This window comes from Parasteatoda tepidariorum, chromosome 8 (genome assembly GCF_982258835.1).
Source record: "Parasteatoda tepidariorum strain Cologne lab strain chromosome 8, Ptep-v5.0, whole genome shotgun sequence".
Lineage (NCBI taxonomy): Eukaryota > Metazoa > Arthropoda > Arachnida > Araneae > Theridiidae > Parasteatoda > Parasteatoda tepidariorum.
The window spans coordinates 82,976,958-82,997,749 of record NC_141762.1 but is presented as its reverse complement, the minus strand read 5'-3'; the positions used below and the strand labels follow the sequence as shown (position 1 = coordinate 82,997,749).

General features: G+C 28.4%; 1 protein-coding gene across 3 annotated transcripts in view; it reads left to right on the top strand.

Annotated features, from left to right (window-relative positions):
* Positions 1-14,781, top strand: part of LOC107436606 (lachesin) — a 369,382-nt gene extending 354,601 nt beyond the window's left edge. For all 3 annotated transcript variants that reach the window (XM_043048546.3, XM_043048543.3, XM_071181171.2), the window contains 2 exons: positions 9,444-9,737; positions 12,449-14,781. In XM_043048546.3, the coding sequence (XP_042904480.1) occupies positions 9,444-9,737; positions 12,449-12,573 (419 nt within the window). In that variant the 3' untranslated portion in view covers positions 12,574-14,781. The remainder of the gene's footprint in view (positions 1-9,443; positions 9,738-12,448) is intronic.
* The last annotated feature ends 6,011 nt before the right edge of the window (positions 14,782-20,792 follow it).

Genomic DNA, 20,792 nt, shown 5'->3' with positions numbered 1-20,792 from the left:
TTTATGAAAAATTTAGCATTTTAATGAAATAGGTTCCATAAAAAGATACGTTTTTTTGTTAAATAGAATCACCATGACATTTTGTATTTTAAAATAACAACAATTTCTATTTATTTGTGAAAATGCAAAAAAATAAATAATTAAATTTTAACTCAGTTTTTTTTTATATGTTATTTTAATAATATTCCTTTTCTATAATACCTAAAAAAATTCGAAAAAAATTTTAGGTTTTCAAATAATACTTAGAATTTTTTTCAGTTATTTGTGCCATCTAATTTAATTAATTTTTTTAAGATGCGTTGATTAAAGTTTATAGCTTTAGTTTAATAATAAAAATTAAAATTTCATATTAATAAAATATTTTTCCAAATAAAAAAACAAATGCAAAATACATTTGAAAATTAACAAATAGCATTGAAAAAACGCATTACAATATCCATTTGCTTTATCTTTTCTTATAATATACAACAACAACAAAAAAATTATTATGGTGAGTTTTTGCAAAATTTTTTTCATTCTTGTGTATTTTTTATTTTTTTTTATTTTGCAATAATGTGGTTTTTGAAAGTTGAATTTTAAGAATTATTTTTGTCTCCATTTATTTTATGATATTCTTTTTTCAATAAATCATACGTAATTTCGTTATTTGTTTTACAAAAAAATTAACTATGTATATTTCTTAGACCTTCTTTTACCTAATTTTTCCTTGCTTTCTTGGGAATGTAATGTTGACGGTAGAGATTTTTTATTTCGGTATTTAAAATATTTTACATGTTGCTTTAACTCCATACTAGTGATGCGTTTTTAAAAATCGATTTGTTTTAACGAAAATTTTAAAATTTGAGAAATTATTCCTTATTAATTATATTCCTTATTAGTTGTTATATAATTACTTCATTATTAGTATTTTTTCCAGAGATTTTATATATTTATGTGACAAGAATTATCAAAGTACAATTCTTTAAAACTAAAACATATACTAGCTGTTATTAAATTAAAGCATATATCTAAAAGAAAAAAAAATACTTTCGACATTTGAATATGAATGTACATATAAACAATTTATTTACTAAGACGCTAAGTTTATTAATGATTACGTACAATTATTTTCATTTATTCAACTTTCCATATGCAAAATATACTGCAAATTTTAAAACTAAACTATATTATTCATGATCACTTCTAAAATTTTTGTTACGAAAAGCAAAATTTAGTTTTTTTATAAAACATAGGAATTAATAGATATTTTCCTTTTCCATCTTAACTATGGCCTTTTTATTTTAACCGGAAATCTGAAGCAGTAAAATAATTCATTCCATGAAAAGAAAACTAATTACTCTGTTTCTTACAAATATTAGCAGGACTATGTAGAAGGATTATTTTTTATTTCTCTGCTTCTAGTTCAAAGAAAAAAAATTTATGCGAATACTAAATTTTAATTGAAAAGTAGCTTCTCGATACTTATAAAACATTTCTTTGCAAAAGCGTATTAACTAATAAAGTGAATAAATTACTTTCAAGAAATACATATTTCACAAATTGTACATACAACTATAAACCATTTCGCACAATTTGACCATTTCGCCTTTTATTTCGCCAAATATTTAACCATTTCGCACCCTTCATTTCAATGGAAGTCGTAATTGTTCACTTTTAAAGACTAAAAATCATTATCTCGAAAATCGTATACAGTATAGTATTTAGATACATTTTAATATACACATTGCTTATTCAAATGAGATCGCTGACTTTTTATACATCATTTATTATACTGGGATATTCATTTTATTATATTATATCCCTATTTCCTTTGTTGTACATTTAGTGTTACGCTAGAGTATGAAAGATGCTTAAATTGGCAAGTTGATTATTTTCTTACCAATAAAATAAGAAGATACTTAAAATCCAATACTACCACTAAAAAAAATTTCGTGTATCCTTATACCGAAATTGTGATCCGAACTAAATGGTGATCCACTGAGCGTCTCTCTATATCGAAAATTATTTTCTATATTCTTTTCTATATATTCTATTTTATAATAGTTGAGCAGCCAAACCAATTTTGGGTTTACAATTACTAATGTTCAACTCTGTAACCTTGTAAATTTGAGCCCAATCTAGAAAACAAAGAGAACACCTGGATCGAATATCGGGAGAAATTTGCCTTCGTGGAGGACATTTTGATGGAATTAACCCGTATTTGTGTTAGGAAAATGGGAGCAAAAACAGGAAAAACAGCCATGGTGAGCCTAACGGCAAGGGAACTCTAACCCATGATCCGTCTACCACTGAGGATACTTTATATTAGCACTGCGGTCGAGGAGAGTATGGTGTGGAATTCGTATCGACCAGCCATCTCTGGGATTCGAACACGGTTCACTTCACTGGTAAGCGACTGCTCTATCCCCTGAGCCACCACGACTATCTTCTTCTCTATATGATTTTATTTTATATTGAAGGACAATTATGTCTATTTACACTACATGGTGTAAAGTAGCCACCACTATTGTTTTTAAGTATTCAGTAGCAATAAAATTCAAAATAACAATATTATAAAATACACATAAGAGTCAGAGAAGATATTTTTACAATACAATATAAAGTAAGTATCAATAATTTTGAATACATTCATTTAAATGAAATTAGTTTTTAAATCAAACATGCACTTAGCATACAGAGAATGTTAAGAGGAATTTGAACTAGGCTGAACAGAACGGTAACGGATCGAAACTAAACACGATAAAATCATTTCGTACATTCCTCAGTGATTTAAAAATTAAAATATAGTTGTCCTTATTACCCAACTAAAAACATACATAATTATTTAAACTGAGATCTTTAGTTTTGTTTTATGTACAGCAGTGCCGAAGGCTGCCATTAACTCCCACCAGCTTGTATTTAAATGTAAGCAATCTAAGGGCGATATATTTAAAGCAAGGATAACATTGGTGTTTTCGGAAGTGAAAATAATTCTCGTTTGATATCAATGGACAAGCGCTTGGTGCAGGCTTATTCCATTTTTAGATTCACATGACATCCTATAATTGTATTTAGAACCTCGAGTTAGTGGTGAACCTGAAATAAAGTGTTTATTCACACAATTTTAAGAGTGTCAAGATTATATTCGGAAAGATAATACACTAAATTTTATACAGATTTTACAGTAAAGATAATGGAATAAGTTTTTCACATTAAATTCTTTTTTTTTATTATCTAGAATTCATAATTCTGAGAATTAATTACAATAATTATTACAGCTTTGACTGTCATATTGTGTTGCGCATTTAGATTTTGAATGTTTCAGATTTTATTTTTATGAAGAAGAGATAGGAAACTAAAACATGAAGTATATCTAGTTTAATAAGAAATTCTATTTCAGAAGGTTTTTCAGATCATGCATAACTTTTTACTGTTCATCAAAATCATTTGATGTATAGCATATTATTATTATTATTTAATATTTCGTTGATTTCTTTTATTTTTCAACAGAAATCATACAATACATATTTTATTTCATTTCAACCCATATTTAAATTTTATAAGGACACAAACATTTTGGAGCAAACGATGAGTAAAATAGTACAGCAAATATAATTTATTCAGATAAAAGGTGGAGATGGGAAATATTTATCCAATTTTTATCTTTATTTTGCTTTATCGGCCACTAATTATAAAAGTTTGGAAATATCTCCTTAGTCAATTGACATTTAAATATTTTTTATCTGTAACAGACTATTAGTTATATGAAAATCAAAAATAACAATTCTAAAAAAAATCAAAAGCATTCGTTGTTTATTAAAGAAAAGAGAATATGCTTACTTCGGAGTATAGAGCAGACGCATATATTTCATTTTAAATGAAATTGTTTGTAAACTCCACTTAAAAAAATAACATTGTAGGAAAACTATAAAAAACCATTTAAAAAAAGATATATTCGCTATTTTTATTACTTAAACGGAAAAATAATAATAATAAAATAGCACTTTTAACGTAGATTCTTAATTAAAACAAATCCTAATTAAATGAAAAAAAGACGAAAGCTAGATTATTTTTAATGATCATAAAATATCATAATCTCACTCAATAAATATAATTCCCTATTAGTGTGACATTTCACAATAAAATTTAATCCCAATAACTGCGGCTTTGGACATCAATGAGGCTTAATATAACTCAACTCGCCAACACAGTCAATAGATTGATTTATTAGATTAAATCCTTCAACTACTTTTGGCAATAAATCGGAACAAAAACAAACTCGAGACAAATTACATTTCGTTCCTTCATTCTTTCTATATACTCGCCAAAGTTGGCGATTTTGTTTTCTTCTTCTTAATAAGCCACTTCCACTTATTTGAGGCCGCATTGCAGCATATCACATTCACTGAGGGAAATACTCAAGAGGAATGAAACGAGTGAAAATTCAATGCATTTGTAGAAATGAAAGAAAAAACAAAAACGGAAAATCGCCAAATGAAATACCATTACGGTAATTATCTCATTTAAGTACCCCATCAGTAACTAGCTCTCTCCCGTGTACTTTAGTACTTTTTTTTTTTCATACTTATTTTCTGGCTAGAAGTGTTGGTATTTCTCTCTAGTTCAGTTTTTAAAGAGTTTCTCTTCAGCAAATAACATTAAAGCCGTTAAATGGAACCCTCAATTATGCTTATCCAAACAATTTCAACTTGTTTTCTTGGACGCCTAAATTACTAGAGAAACGCCATTTCGCCTTAGAGATTCCTTCCCGATAAAGATGTGACCCTTTCCGCGCGTCTTTTTCTATTTTCTTTTAGACCCTTTTCGCTTTTTATTTTAATTCAGAATTAAAATGGATTTTAAAGAAGAAGAAGAAGATTCGAAATGATATTCGAAATCGAAAAAAAGAAAGGGTGGCAAAGGAGTGGAATGTTTGCATTCGATATTAAATCGGAATGGCGGAAGGAGGTTGGATTATAAAAGGACGTATCTAAACATTGTTGATGAAATGTTGAATGGGAATTGAAGTAGTTATTCGGAAGGCCTAGAGTACTTAACTTGTTTATTGCCAAAATTATAGAAAGCAGTTCATAGGAGAAATTCAGTCATTTTTAAGCTAGATTTATTAAAATACTGAGCAATTAAATTTACTCTTTCGTAAATATCGAAAATAATTTTGAAAATGACAACTTTTTTTAAAGCTTTCAATTGAATGTCTGAGTAAAAGGAAAAATAGCAAAAATAGGCTACTCATTTTAATTTTTGTTCGAATTTAAACAATGAATGGTATTAAACTAATATTAAAAGCTACTTACAGATATTTCCAAAAGATAATTGAAACGTTTACAAATGATAATTCAGATGCTATTTAATGTTATAAAGATAAGTAGCAATTAAAAGATGAAAATTCGCTTAAATTTTGATCTGCTTCAGGTGTGCATTAAGGGATATTATTCTTTTTGAAATAAGAAAATTCAAATTTTTGTTTATTTTTCTTAAGGCTAGTAGAAACAAGAAATCAAAAAAAAAATTTTATTAAAATATCCAAACGTAATCCATTTTGACAAATATTTTTAAAATGATGAAGGCATATTAAAAATATCCAAATCATCGGGAGAACGTTTGGAAAAAAGTCTGAAACGAAATCTATTTGGAAAATAGTTTTGAAAACATTAAAGAACATGTTAAAAATGTCCAGATCATTTGAAAAATCACAAAAACCAGTTATATCATGTAACTGAATCACTCTCAACTCAACAAACTCAATCATATAACTGAAATATTACAAGTTATTGCTGATATTTTTAATATTCTAAAAAGTTACAATAAAAATATCTAGATCATAGGGAAAACCACTAAAAAGGTCATACAATATGAAACGTACATATAAAAAAGAAGCATTAAAATGTATATTAAAAATATTCCAATCGTAGGGACAACCATTAAAAACTTCAGAAAATGAACTCTTGTTGTAATTGAACTTACAAAGTGGTTTAGCAAACAATCTCGTTTTAACAAAGTATAAAACGTGAACAGTTAATACAGATACTTTTAAAAATACCAAAAGTTACAATAAAAATATATAGATCATAAGAAACTATAAAAAGATCATACAATATGAAACGTGAATTAAGAAAAATATCAAAAATATTCTGATCATAAGAAAAACTATTAAAAACATCATAAAATATGTCTAAACGTAAATTGATGTTGTTAATTAACTTACAAAGTTATTTAACAAACAAGACCTAATTTTTTGAGTTGTAACTTTATAATAAAAATTAAATCATGTTTTATATGTTATATGTTATGTAATAAATAAAATTATGTTTTTTAAAACAAATTATAAGTAGCAGACAAGATAAATTTCAACGACTCTTTGAAAAGGAGTCATCAAACAGCATTAATCTATGAGTAGTAATAAGTATTTTTACAATGTAGAAGTCAGAAAAGGCTATTTAGAACTTTGCAATACCGTTTTTACTTTTTTTTAAAATTATAAGTAACAGACAAGATAAATCCCAACAACTCCTTGTAAAGAAGGCATCAAATGGAATTTACCTGAGAGTAGTAATAAGTATTTTTACAATATAGGAGTTAGTAAAAGCCATTTAGTACTTTACAACATAATTTACACTTTTTTTTATTATAAACAGCAGATAAGATATACCCCAACGGCTCTTTGAAAGGGAGTCATCAAGTAGTATTAATTTGAAAAAAGTAATAAATATTTTTCACCTTGAACAAGCTGTTTAGTGCTTTACAACACAGTTTACACTTTTTGTTTCATTATTATAAATAACAGACACGATAAATCCCATGAACTTTTTGAAAGGGAGTCATCAAACGGAATTAACCTGAAAGTAGTAATAAGTATTTTTAATATGTAGGAGTTTGGTACTTTACAACGCCAATTACGCTTTGTTTATTACTTTATTTTTCATTCATTTATTTTTGTAATAATTATCTCTGATAATGATTGCTATACTCAAGGGTCGATCAAACAAATGCTTAATTTTAAAATCTTAATTCTTGCGTTTCAGAAATCTTAAGAAGCCGAAGCATTAAAATGTTGTCAACAACCTATAGTCATAGTAATTCATTATATCTAATGTCTTCAATGGTACGTGTTTAGTTTTATGCAAATAAGAAAATCGGAGATTTATAAAATAAAGTATAATTGTAAAGCATTTTTAAACATTAAGACAAGCTCAAAACCTTTAATTAAACCAAAAGAATTATTTAAGAAGAAGAAATTTTATTGTTGGTTAACCGAATAAAGTTCACTTAAGTTTTACTAAATATGTCAAGTTAGGCCCGATTTTTTTAAATCTATATATTCGTATAAGAACACGAAAACTTCCAATTAATATGATTAAAAGTTACAGGCTGTATATCATTTTGTTATGCAACCAATAAAATGTATCCAGTTTTTTTTCCAGTTCAGCCTGGTATCCTTTAAGCTTAGTACAATAAGCTTGTATGCATTTAGGCCAATTAAAACATAGATGAAAATTTCATCTTGAGTTCAGTTTGAATACAGTTAGGCTTATTACAATGAGTGACTCTTTAAATGGGGATATATAGCGAATCAAGCTACTTTTTAAGTGCAAAAAATAAACAGCTTAAAATATCCTGGCTCAGCATAACCGACATCGAATAAATAAGGCTATTTAAGTAGTAAATTATTTATTTTACAATCAGCCTGACTATCCCTGGCTATATGTGAGAAGTCTATATGTGTCTGAAAATGAGCGATAACTTTAAAAGTATTAAGCTGATTAAAAAATACTGGTAGCGTTCTTGGCTATCCAGCACAATGCAAAATGCTAAAAATAAAAAAACTGATTTTTAGAAAAGGAAAAAAATAAAATTTTTATCAAAAGAAATTCATAAATTTTTCCTTTTCACCTTAGAAAAGCATGGTTTATAGACTTTAAAGTATACTTTGAAGAAAAACCACCCTACCTCACTTGAAATAATCAATAAAGATATCATTATATTAAAACCAGTATTTAACGAGGAACAAGAATGTTAAATCCAATCGGTCTTTGAAACCAAATACAAGTTTAGTACAAAATCTTTATTCCAAAAAAACAATTAGCTCGAAATACTTTCAAATAATTTTAATAGAGAAGTGAAAATATATTTAGCCAATGAAATTTTGTTTTATTTAATTTTGGTCATAAAACCTTAAGTTAAATGCTTCAACATAAGTATTCTCTATAGATTCAATAAAATATAAATTATATAAAATATCGTAATGATTCAACAGTATTTGTACATGTTCAAAGAAAAGAGTCTTCTCTTACTCTCACTAGAAATGTTTAAGCTGACGTCACATCACTTATCTGTCCGCTGGCAATCAATCAATGAGTTACAGATAGCAATCAATATAAATACGTTTCTATTAATTGATCTCCATAACTACTTCGTATGAATCGTCCAATAGGAAGAGCGCAAGCGAAAATTAATTACTTTATTCCGGTGATATAGTTCAGGTTCTAGCTTGGACATCTCTTCACTTTCTAATTTTCAAAAAGGTTTTTTAGCGTATGTCTCACATTATATATTATGTTTCCAAAATTATCTTCTTTATATTCGTGAAGAAGTAAAAAAACGAAGCATGCACCCTTGTGCAAATTAATTGAAACCAACTCAATAAATTCAGAAAACTAAGAGAAAATGCTATTTTATTTAAATTTATACAAACTCAAAAAATTTTTTTAGTACATTTTAGTGATCTCCACGCCACTTTATTAACATTTGGACACGATTCGGCATGGATTCCACTAATTTTTTACAGTCATTTATAATATTTGTGTCCTTGTACCACACATGAATTAACGCCCGTGATTAGCTTCTCCATAGTTGTACAGTCCATATTTAATAGGCGATTCTTACATATGGCCCAGAGATTCTCAATTGGGTTGATATCCGAAGAGTTCCCTGGCCATTCCAATGTCTCAATTTGATTCTCAGACTTGAATTTCTTGACAATTTTGGACGTATGGCAAGGAGCTAAATCCTGTTGAAAAATCCCTGCTCCATCAGGGTATCGTTTCTTCAACTCTGGAACAACTTTTTTACCCAGAATAGTAATGTACTGCTCAGAACGCATCATACCGTCAATAGGCTGCAAAGGTCCAACCCCATTGTAACCGAAACAACCCCAAAACATCTTCTTTAAAAAACACGAAAAAAAAAGTTTGTTTCAATTAATTTGCACAAGGGTGTAGTTCTCTAAAAGTTGTTGTTGTCATTGTTCTAATGCATTGCACGAAATTTATTTCGAATTTATAATGTTACCAAATAATAAATTTCATTTTCTTTGTTAAATCCGGAATCTCGATAATTCTAGAATCTCGTTATAAGAAATTCCTATTGCTTTTAAATCTTGAACTATTGAATAGAATAAACAATGAAAAAATTCAATATAATAATTCTTCCAATTTTATTTTCAGAGAGTAAAGCCAAAATAATCGGTGGTCCAACTCTATACATAAACAGTGGAAGCACTATTAATTTGACGTGTCTTGTGATGGAAAGTCCTGTACCACCTGACTATGTCTTTTGGTACCATAATGGTAAGGTCATCAACTACGATTCACCAAGGGGCATCAGCGTCCACACAGAAAAAGCTCAGCGCACCACCAGCAAATTACTCATCAGTAATGCTCAACCGAGCGATTCCGGAAATTATTCTTGTGTACCTTCCAATGCTGATCCGGCTGCCATTGGATTGCATGTACTTAATGGTAAGAAGAAATATATTATCATGCAATAATGCGATCTTTGATGCTTGAATAAAATGTGTTGTGTAATCTAATTGAAACATTAATTCCTTAAAGTCTTGCTTTTAGGGACGGTTCGAAAAATGAATTACGAACTCGCAACAATAAGTTTGTTTCGATGTAAAGTTTACACTTGGAGAGAAAAAAATCTCGTAAAATCGCCATACTGCATGCTAATGACATTTCAAAAACCGAAATTCAGGTTGATAAAACTAAAATATACGGTATTTAAACCATTCGTTTTTTAATTTTTCTGTATATATGGAAATGGTTTACCGGAAATTCTGTTTTTTTTAATTACAGTTCTTATTACCACGTCTTTAGTAAAAAATACAAAACTGAAGAGCAAATTTTACCGAATAATGGTTTTGATGCCATGCCTTAATGAATCATGAAAAATGACCAAACTTTATCACGTAAATTTTATCAATTCTACCAAAGTCCTTTACAAAGTGTTTGGTAAAATTTTCTGAAATTATTCCCAAGGAGCACGAAACACAGAAAAACTTCCCATTTTCTAGTTTTTTTTACAATACTTTTTTGTATCTGTGTAGAAATAATTTTTAAGCGTTCATTTTTTAAAGCATTTATGAACCCGCATCAAGCTTTCTATTGATTTTGTATATAGTATTTTTATTTTTCAAATTAAACCCAGAAGTATTTGTTCGGAATTTCACAGAGAAATTGTTTATCTCAAAATTTCTTTTATTTTCATATTTTGATAAGGTTTCTTCAAAATTTGGTACTCATTCTTAAATTTATAATGATTATCAATTTCTTCAAATAACGAAGAAGAAAAAAGCATTTTAACCAAGATTTGCTTGAGTAATTTTCCAGTTAATTTCAGGACGTTTAATATTATTGATAAACAAAAGGCCACATTCGTTTAATATTTTCAATAAACGAAAGATTTATTATTTTTATAATAATAAAAGTTTATATTAAAAAACAAGAAATGTACGTAAATAACGTGCATAATTGTGTTAATTTTCCTTTTCCTTTATTAACTCTTTTTTTCTTATTCCTCACCTAATATGCCGAGACTTTTCGCAGCCCTAGAAAAAATTTTCAACTTATACAGAATATAAAATTATCTTCGATTAACTTCTTTTTTTAAAAAAATCTTTTCGTCAGTGTTTTGAAAGTTTGTTTACTTTTCAGTTTTTAACATCTGGAATAAGCATTTTACCCCAAAGTCATTATTCAAAATTCGATACGCAAATCTTCAATATTTCAAATGCAATGATCTGTTAGAGACGAAATATAACAATCTATTACTCCAAAATGTGTTTAACTTTCGAGTCAACAAAACAGAAAACAAGCATAGACTATCGGCAAATATTTGAAGGGAACAAATTACACGAATCTTAAAACAGTAAAAAGAGTTTAAATTTATGGATTTGAAATTTACTTGTTTTAACTCAGAAAAGTATTATTATATTACTTAAAATTAATTAACTTCGAATAAAACTTGATCTTAAATTCGAGAAATAGCACTGTCACCTAAAATAAACTAAAAGCAATCATTGGTAATATAGTTAGTTTTTTCGTTGACATAAGACCTTGTATTTATTGGATTAGGAGATTAAAATTTACGAAGAAATAATGGATGTAATGTAAAAAAATATTCGATATTTAGGTTCATACAGTAGTATTAAAAATATGCGAGCTAAGATTTAAATGAAAAGGAAAATGTTATTTAAAACAAATGAATAACACAAAGACTAATAAAACAACTTTTGAAAGAATAAATTTGGATAGATTTTAAAATGGTTCCATTACTTTCGCCTTATCTTAAAACTACATAATTATAAAATTGATCTGATTGATATATTTGCAAAAAAAATGAAATAAAATATTCGCATTATTTTTATTATAAGTAATGTGCGCAGATGGGCTGCAATTATTTCATTTTTTTATTTCTTTTCTTTTTTTTCATGTTTTCTAAGGATTATTCTGATAAGGCAATAGATAATAAAACTAAGAAAATAGTTAAAAAAAAATTTCTATATTTTTGATAATTTTTATGTGCCGAGATTTCATTTTTAAAAAGAGAACATTCTACATTGTTAAAACATTTGTTATTTCCAACAAAGAATATTTAAATTTTAATGATCTAATACTTCATTTTTAAATTTATTTGAAAACCATAGTTTGCTCTGCGTCAAACATCTTGTTTCAGCCATATGCTTGTTAACAAAAATTTTCTAATGAAAATAGTTTTAAAAAGATAAATAAATTTATTGACAAATTTAGAGTTTTAGTGTTTTATGGTTTTTATCTATCTATCTATCTATCTATCTATCTATCTATCTATATATATATATATATATATATATATATATATATATATATATATATATATATATATATATATATATATATATATATATATATATATATATATATATATATATATATATACAGAGAGTAGAGAGAGAGAGAGAGATTAGAACTTCACAGAACTGCTAACCTAAAGGGCATTGGGTACTGACCGGAATATGGTCAATATCGAAAAATTAACAGAGCTTTTATAACAAATAGGTTTCTGAATATGAATGTGTATGAGTATGAGTGTGAAAATGTGTATGAGTTAGTATGTTCATTATTTATATGTGATAAATATGTGTAATTAATGTATATCAAATGAAAGAATAAACTGTTTTTATTTTTAGGTGAGCATCCAGCGGCAATGCAGCATGGCAAACACACATCTTCTGGGTGTTGTCTTCCAGGTTCTTGGAATACTTTCATCCTTCTAGTCGTTAATGTCGCTCTTTTCATTTTTAACAAACGGTGATAAACTCAACCCTTCTGCAAAAGGTTTACCTTTTTCATGCAATAGCGTAACTAAATGTCACAAAACTGGATCAAATTGGATATAAACCAAAATTTAAGGACACAGCCCGCGCCATGACAACCGCATTAATAACTAAGAATGCATGTCTATCAGCGCCATCTATGCACGGCTTCAAAAATTTAATGATGGAAAGTTGGTGGAGAGAAACCTAATCGATCGCCAAAGATGACTTGCTGAGCTCTCACCGCCATCTAGGAGAAAGAAATGAAAGTGTATTTGAATTATTAAAATTTAACTCAAGTGAAAGTGAAAATTTTATATGAATGGACTGATAGACAATTTTGAGAGAACCATCGATTAACAATGCAGCAAGTTTTTGGATTTTGAAAATATAAATTTGGAACAAAATAAACTTTCCCTTGTTGATAAAAAGGATATTTTGTAAGCGAACTTTTGAAATGTGGTTTCGAACAATTATTGTCATAAAAAAAACGTTTAAAAATTTCCTAACTGAGGAAGTTTATCACAGTTACTGATAGAAATAATTTGGATTTTTCTCGTCAAGCGGTAATAAATATCGTGTTTACATGTATTAAATAATAAGCGTTGTTCTTAAACTGTACCATAACCCTGTAGAAAAGAGTTATATATATATATATATATACTTCCTAATAAATTTCACAATTTGTACATGCAATACAGCAGATTTGCTGTCCATAACAAACACATTATATGTTTTTATATTGTGATTTATTCTAATTTTAGAAAAGCGAATACTCAATAAATAATTCTACTTTAATGTTATAGTTTTTAAATTTGAACTAAAAAAAAAATCTTTGAAAAACTTTTTATCAATTAAATGTGTTTTAAGAAATATAAATTTCAGTATGATAATTTTTTATGAACATTCTTTTCATTTGTTAATACACAGGGTGTTCGATAATTTCCTAATGATTCTATGATTATAAACATAGTTATTACACTTAAAACATAAAAATAATAAAAGAAAGTAAAACATTATCAAAATTTGACAAATATTTATCGAGATCAATCACGCTTAAATTTATTTAATACCATCAAAACTGTTGATGAGTCTGATGAAACAGAGAGGAGTACCAAATAATGCTTCTACTTCATGGAAGTTATAACTTAGACTTTTATCTCAGAAAAGAAGACTTGCTGATTTTAATTGTACGTTTGGTTTACTTCAATTATGATTCGTTAGATTGTGATAATGCTTTCATTTTTTCTTAAATAAATACTAAACTGTCTCCAGTATTGTGTAATGTTTTACTTAACTAAACAAATCCTTCCTTATTGTTCTTCTTAACAAAGATTCTAAAATATTAATTCCTTCAGTAAATGTTTTATCTTTTCAAACAATAACTAAATTTTAAAAAAGCAATTACGTCAAAAAATTAAAGAGAAAAAAAATCTGTCAAAATAAAAACAAAAACTAAATTATAGGTAATATTGAGGAGATGGGACTAATGATGCTAAGGTAATGATATAAAATGCAGTAAAAATTCAGCTGCTGCCATCTATCGGGGAGAAAATACTCCAACATATGAATACAATCACAGGAAACCGAGAAGATGCACTCTAATAAATGTCACGCTAATTAACCGCATTGACTGATTTAGAAATATTTGCTGGGCATGTTCCGGAAGAATTGAAAGGTCAAAGAACAGTAACTGAAATGCACCCTGTATAAAGTAGTTTTTTTTTTTTACTTTCTTTTTTTAAGAATCTTGAGAATGCAGCCGAATTAGAACGCCCATAAAGTTAAAAGTAATAACAACCAAGAAAACGAAAAGAGGAAAAATAAATGTTACTTGAACATTGTGTATTCGCTTTTAGCTTCCTTTTATGAATTAACTTTTTGTGATATCTTGAAGCATACTCTTATGATTTAAGATTAAAATTAATTTGTTGTTGTGCGAGGAATATTCAAGAAATTTTTGCACCATTTATCCGGGATGGTTAAGAAACAATAAATTTCTATGTTCCCAAATAGATTTATAATTTACCATCCGTTCATGTTTTTGACTAATTGATGTAATATGCATTTGCTGTTGTATCATGATATGTTGCCTTCTACGTTCAATTCTATTCTGTTAATAATTTATGTTGTATATATCTCAATTACAAACCATCTGTGTATATACTTTCCCCAAGAATGAAAGAAACTAAACACTTTTCCAAAAATATTATCTTTATTTGTCTCTGTACGAAAAATACCACAAACAAACATGATTTGAATATTTGTAATTAGTGCTCTAAAATGCCAGCAGAAAAATACATTTATCTTTTCATTTACCTCCACAAAATTCAGCTTGTTATTTTATATTTATAATTTGCGCTTAAAACTTTAAGTCTATAGTGTCAAAAATTATTTAGTTAAGGCTGATCCAATGTTCCCTTACTGTTTAGATATATAATTATTGCTTAAAATTATATTTTTTAGTTCCAGCATTTAATTATGATGCAGAAATTTCAATTTAGGCAATTAACTGTGCTTAATTTAATTCGTGCTATGATTTCTGATGAAAAAAAATCTATACGTGTAGTAATTAAGATTTTTTTGCCAGTACTGAATGCGCAATTTTAACAGCCATACCAATGTACCTATATATAGTGTAAGTTTGAGGCGAAACGAATTTATTTTGTTGTAAACGTTGCACTATAGATTCATTAATGGGCTTCTGGTGATGGTCTGGGATTCATATATAAGCATAATTTAAAAACAATGCTTTCGTATGCGCACACTGCATAAACATAATTTTTATTGAAAGACAGACGAAGGTAGTCATCACCCGTCTCCACACCACGCTGAAGATATTGCATTGGAGTGGATTCTGGACAATTAACTGAGAAAGTGCTATTCGTTCAAAGTCCTTTATCACGGGAAATCGAAACCGGCTCAAACCGTGATATGAAACAAAACAGCAAGCAAAACAAAAAAAACGTATTTCCTCTGAATAAATTAGTATTTTTTCGACTGTTTTGATTTCTTGATCCTCAAAATATGGGTTTACGTATGGAATGGAAAAGATGGTCGCATTAGTTTAAACAGGACAGCGGTCAAAAGTTTTGACCCCTTAATATCAATCTTACTTTTTGCGAATTTCACTAAATCTCTTAAATAAATAAAGTAATCAAAATATTTTTGTGCACAATTATTAAACTTATTTTTCCAAAGATCATAATACATGAAAAAGAGCGTTTTTGTAAATTTTCACCAACTTTACATTATTTATTATCTATATTATATAAAACGCTAATACGTACATATATATCAATAAAACCGATGATATTTCTTTTCTCGAGCTGGCAACAGTTTTCATTTTTAATTGATTGGATTCGGGGCGCAAGAGCACGTAGTGAGCATCATATGGCTAATCCATGTTATATAAAACGCTAATACGTTTTAATTGATAGGCTTCAGCGCGCAAGAGCACGTAGTGAGCATATTATATAAAACGCTAATACGCATGTATCAATAAAACCGATATTTCCTTTCTCGCGTTGGCAACAGTTTTCATTTTTAATTGATAGGATTCGGCGCGCAAGAGCATGTAGTGAGCATCATATGGCTAATCTATATTATATAAAACGCTAATGCGTTTTAATTGATAGGCTTCGGCGCGCAAGAGCACGTAGTGAGTATCATATGTATAATCGGGTGAATTCTCACCGAATTATCAAAAACATTCTCACAAAATTATCTTCATCGAAGCCAATGCTTTACACCCGGCATTCAGTACTATTTCATATTGTTTTACAACACATGGTTTTAGCCCTCTGGTGGGAAAGACTTTAAAACAAAACTTACAACAGTTACTTTTCTCAACAACTGAAATTTAGAATAGTGTGATTAAGAAAAATATTAGAACTGCTTTCAATTTCAAATTAATATTGAAATGCACAGGTTTAGAATTTTCTACAGTGAAAAGTTTTCGGAACTTCAGTGTTCAAAAAAGTATACAAAAGCTAGACGTTAAGAACGTATCCAATGAGCGAGCAAAGCGAGCATCGGATTGCGAAACAATCCGAAATGAACTGCGAAAGCAGTTCCGGGGGTTGGCGAGCGCCAGTGAGCAGGGGGCGAAGCCTCCTAGTTATTTTATATTTTACTATTTATGCCTATTTCATTTACGTAAATCTAAGAGATTAAATCCAAAATTTGAATGGAATCGGTCAAATTGTTTTTGAACAGAAAAAGGATTTAAAAAAAAGAAAAAAATACGACTTCTTAGAGATCGCACAATATACAGTAAATGAAATTGGCATTACAAGTCAAAAATTTACAGCTGTTATTCAGCTTAAATTATTGGCTAATATTTTCTAGATTAAGTGTCAGGAACTCAAATCCGTTAAAGGAAGAAATATTCAAGGAAAGTGCTTTTTTTTTTATGTCAGATTTGTAACTTAAAATATCATTAGCACTAATTAACCAACTACCTTTAAGTGAACTAACTTTTTATTAGATATATCTGTATTAAATATTTCAGTTGAATGGATAATAAGAAACAATACAAAGGCACGATACAATTGAATAGATACAATTGCATAAAAAGAAAAGATACCAATATAAATAACTTTTAATAGCTATTAGTTGATGTTCTAAATACTTTTATAATCAAACATATGTACCCTATTTATAATATCAATTACCATTACCTTTTAATAAATTTTATAAATTTAAATAGATTTTATAACTGGGATTCTAAAAGCAAAAGAAATACCAACAAAGAGAAATTAAGAAAGAGTTTATATCAGATAATCTAGTTCTTTATAGTTACTTTTATAACTTGTTAATAAGTTTAATTAATATGTATCTTATTAAGTTAATTAAAATAATAGAGCCATTTGCATTTGTCAGCGGAATATCGAAAAACTATCTATCTGTAAAAACAAATATTAAGAGGACAGTGTTATAAATAAGTTATAATATTTGTAAATAGGTTTAAAATTTCTAATGCTATTCGATTGTCTGAATTGATTTTTAATACCCATCTTTTGTGTAATTAGATTATATTTTGAAACATTAGCTTGAGGCAACACCCACTCTTCGCTACAAATGAAGTGGGTGATCTTTTAAGTTATAAATTTAAACTCTTCAGCCTACATGAAATGTATATTAACTGAACAGATATTTTATATTAAAAATTTTGATAAAAATAAGTTTTAAGTAAAGTTCGTGGTAATTATAAACATTATACTAAGAAATATCAGAATTTCATTGCTGAATTTTTTTGAAGAAAAAAAATATTGCTTTCAGTTTAAACTTCATTTTATGAGACATCAGAACTTAAGTACTAAATAGCATACACAAACTGTGATTCAGACTGTATGGACCATTTAATAAAGTTACTTAAACATACAATAATAATGACCACAAACATGAATAAAAAGGTTTTACAAACGTGAGACGAAAAAAGAGCAACTGATTAGTTAGTATATAATCATTGATTCATTCAGAAAACATAAATTGAAAAAAAAGCTTTCCATATATCCTTTAGGTGCAGCTAGGCCTGGAATGTTACTCCTCTCCTTTGGGCTTAGATAGGCCTTAATGGTATGTCACAGCTTTTGCATAAGCTTATCTAACCCTTAATGGCATGTAACTCTTCTACTTTCAGATTAGTTAGGCATTAATTAGATCTTACACCTGTACTATAGGTTTAGCTAGGCAAAAATAGCATGTTACACCTATACTTTAGGCTTAGCTAGATATGTTGAGCCTCTACTTTAGACTCAGCTTAGTCTTAATGATAATATACCAGTACTTTAGGCTTAGGTGGGCTTAACTGGTATATTACTACCTTTTTCCTTAGGCAGAGTTAGGAAGTAAATGGTATGTTGCACCTCTAGTTTAGGCTTTACCAAGGCTAAGTGATATGTTACACCTCGACTTTAGACTTATGGTCTTAATGATACTATACCAGTACTTTTGGCTTAGCTAGGCCTTAATATAATGTTGCTCCTATATTTTAGGCTTAGCCAGGCCTTATTGGTGCGTACACCTCTAGTTTGAGCTTAGTTAGACCAACATGATATGTTACACCTCTAATTTAATCTTAGATAAGCCTAAATGATATGTTGCAATTCTTCTTTAGATAATAATGATAATATACTACTACTTTAGGCTTAGCTGGATAGTAGGCTTAGCTAAGCCTTAATGGTATGTTACACCTTTTCCTTAGGCTTAGCTACGCCTTAATGGTATGTTAAACCTCTACTTTAGGCTTAGCTAGGCTTAATGGTATGTTACAAATCTACTTTAGGCTTAATACTGTCTTAATGATAATATACCACTACAACAGGCTTATCTAGGCCTTGATGTTATATTACTGCTCTCCTTTAGGCTTAGCTAGGTTTTAATAATATGGTGTGTTATTTGTGTGTTACACCTCTAGTTTAAGCTTAGTTAGGCCGAAATGATATGTTACGCCTCGAATTTAGGATTATCAAGGTCTTACTCATAATACACTACTAGCAGAGCTCTTAAAACTGGTTTCATGTTAAAAAAGTGCGTCAAATATTTTGAAAATGCCCATAATTGTGCAAATTTGCGGAAAGAATTTATTTAAATCAGTATTTTTTTTTAACGAAACATGATATATCCGCAGTAAATATAAGTAAAATATGCACGTCAAACTGCACATATTTGTTCAAAGTTTTCAAAAAATGTCTTTAAATGAGATTTTTTTGCCGAAACATGATAATTTCACAGTTCATATTGAAGATAATAAAGATATTGATATATAAAGAGCGGTCACTTTGTGAATTTTTCAAAATTTTTTTATAAGAGTGAATCGCTTAAAACTGGTTTCATATGTGTGTCAATTTTTCAGAAAATGCCCATATTTGTCCAAAATTTCTCAAAAAACGTCTTTAAATTAGATTTTTTTTTTGTACCGAAACATGATAATTCCGCAGTCCATACCGAAAAAGCAAAAAAGCTTTGTGAATTTTTTTAATTTTTTTTTTTAAGGAGTGAATCTCTTAAAATTGGTTTCATATTAAAATATGCGTGTCAAATTTCCAGAAAAAAACCCATATTTGTCCAAATGTTCTTAAAACATGTCTTAAAATGAAATTTTTTTTTTGTATCGAAACGTAATATTTGCACTGTCCATATTAAAGAAACAAAATAGCTGACACATTTCAAAATACAAATTTTGAGTAAAATCAATTGAAAAGTTTCTGAGAATTCAGAAAAGTTGTATTTCAAAATTACGATTTTTCTAGAACTAATCAACTGATTTCGCTTAAATTTTGCATTTTGACATGTAAAATTATATTCTTTAAAATGAAGTAAGAAATTGCATTACCTTACTATTCAAAATCTTTTCGACTAATATTAAACAAAATAATAAAAACTAATAAATAATATTATAAAAAATAATAAAATATTTATCGTAAGTTATTTTTTGCATGGAATTATCTTACAATAAATAAATTTCACAACTGTGTGGAAAAAAATTTCTAGTCGCTAAAACTTTTTTCGAGATATGGTGACATACGCAAAAAGTAAAGTTAATATTAATGGGTCTGAACTGTTTACTGCTCTTCTGACCTGTTGGGAGGTCTGAACTATTGGGACCATATTTCCCAGATTGCGGCTAGACTCCATATTTTGGGGGTCAGATTTCCAAAAACTACAAAAAAAAGTATGTTTATTCAGATAAAGTACGTTTTGTATCTGATTTCGTAATTTAAAATATCATTAACCCTTATTAATTAGCATATTTGAGGTCACCCCCATAAGCCATTAAGACTGAGTCCTAGAACGTGAAAGTCTGATCATAAAATCAAAAGTTATTTACAAGTAGAATAATCGACTTTTTATCCGGCGTACTGTACAGCAGCATAGAAGACAACGTAACAGAATCTGCTGGTGGTTTCTAAAGTTCGCCAACAGTGTTGTTTCGGGAAGGGAAAATAATTCAATTATGGTGCGAAATAGCAGGAGTTTGGTGTAAGCTTATTCAATTTTAAATATTTAGATTCAAATTACACCCTTAAGATCGTATATTAACACTCGATTTGGTGTTAATCTGATTGTTCCTTAACACAATGTTGCTCAACATCATATTCGGAAAGACATTCCACCACAGTTTTTACAGTTTAAATGACTATATCTAAATCATACCAATCTTGGCTCCGGGAGCTTTTTTAGTAACCTTCAACCCACGAAAATTTCACATTAT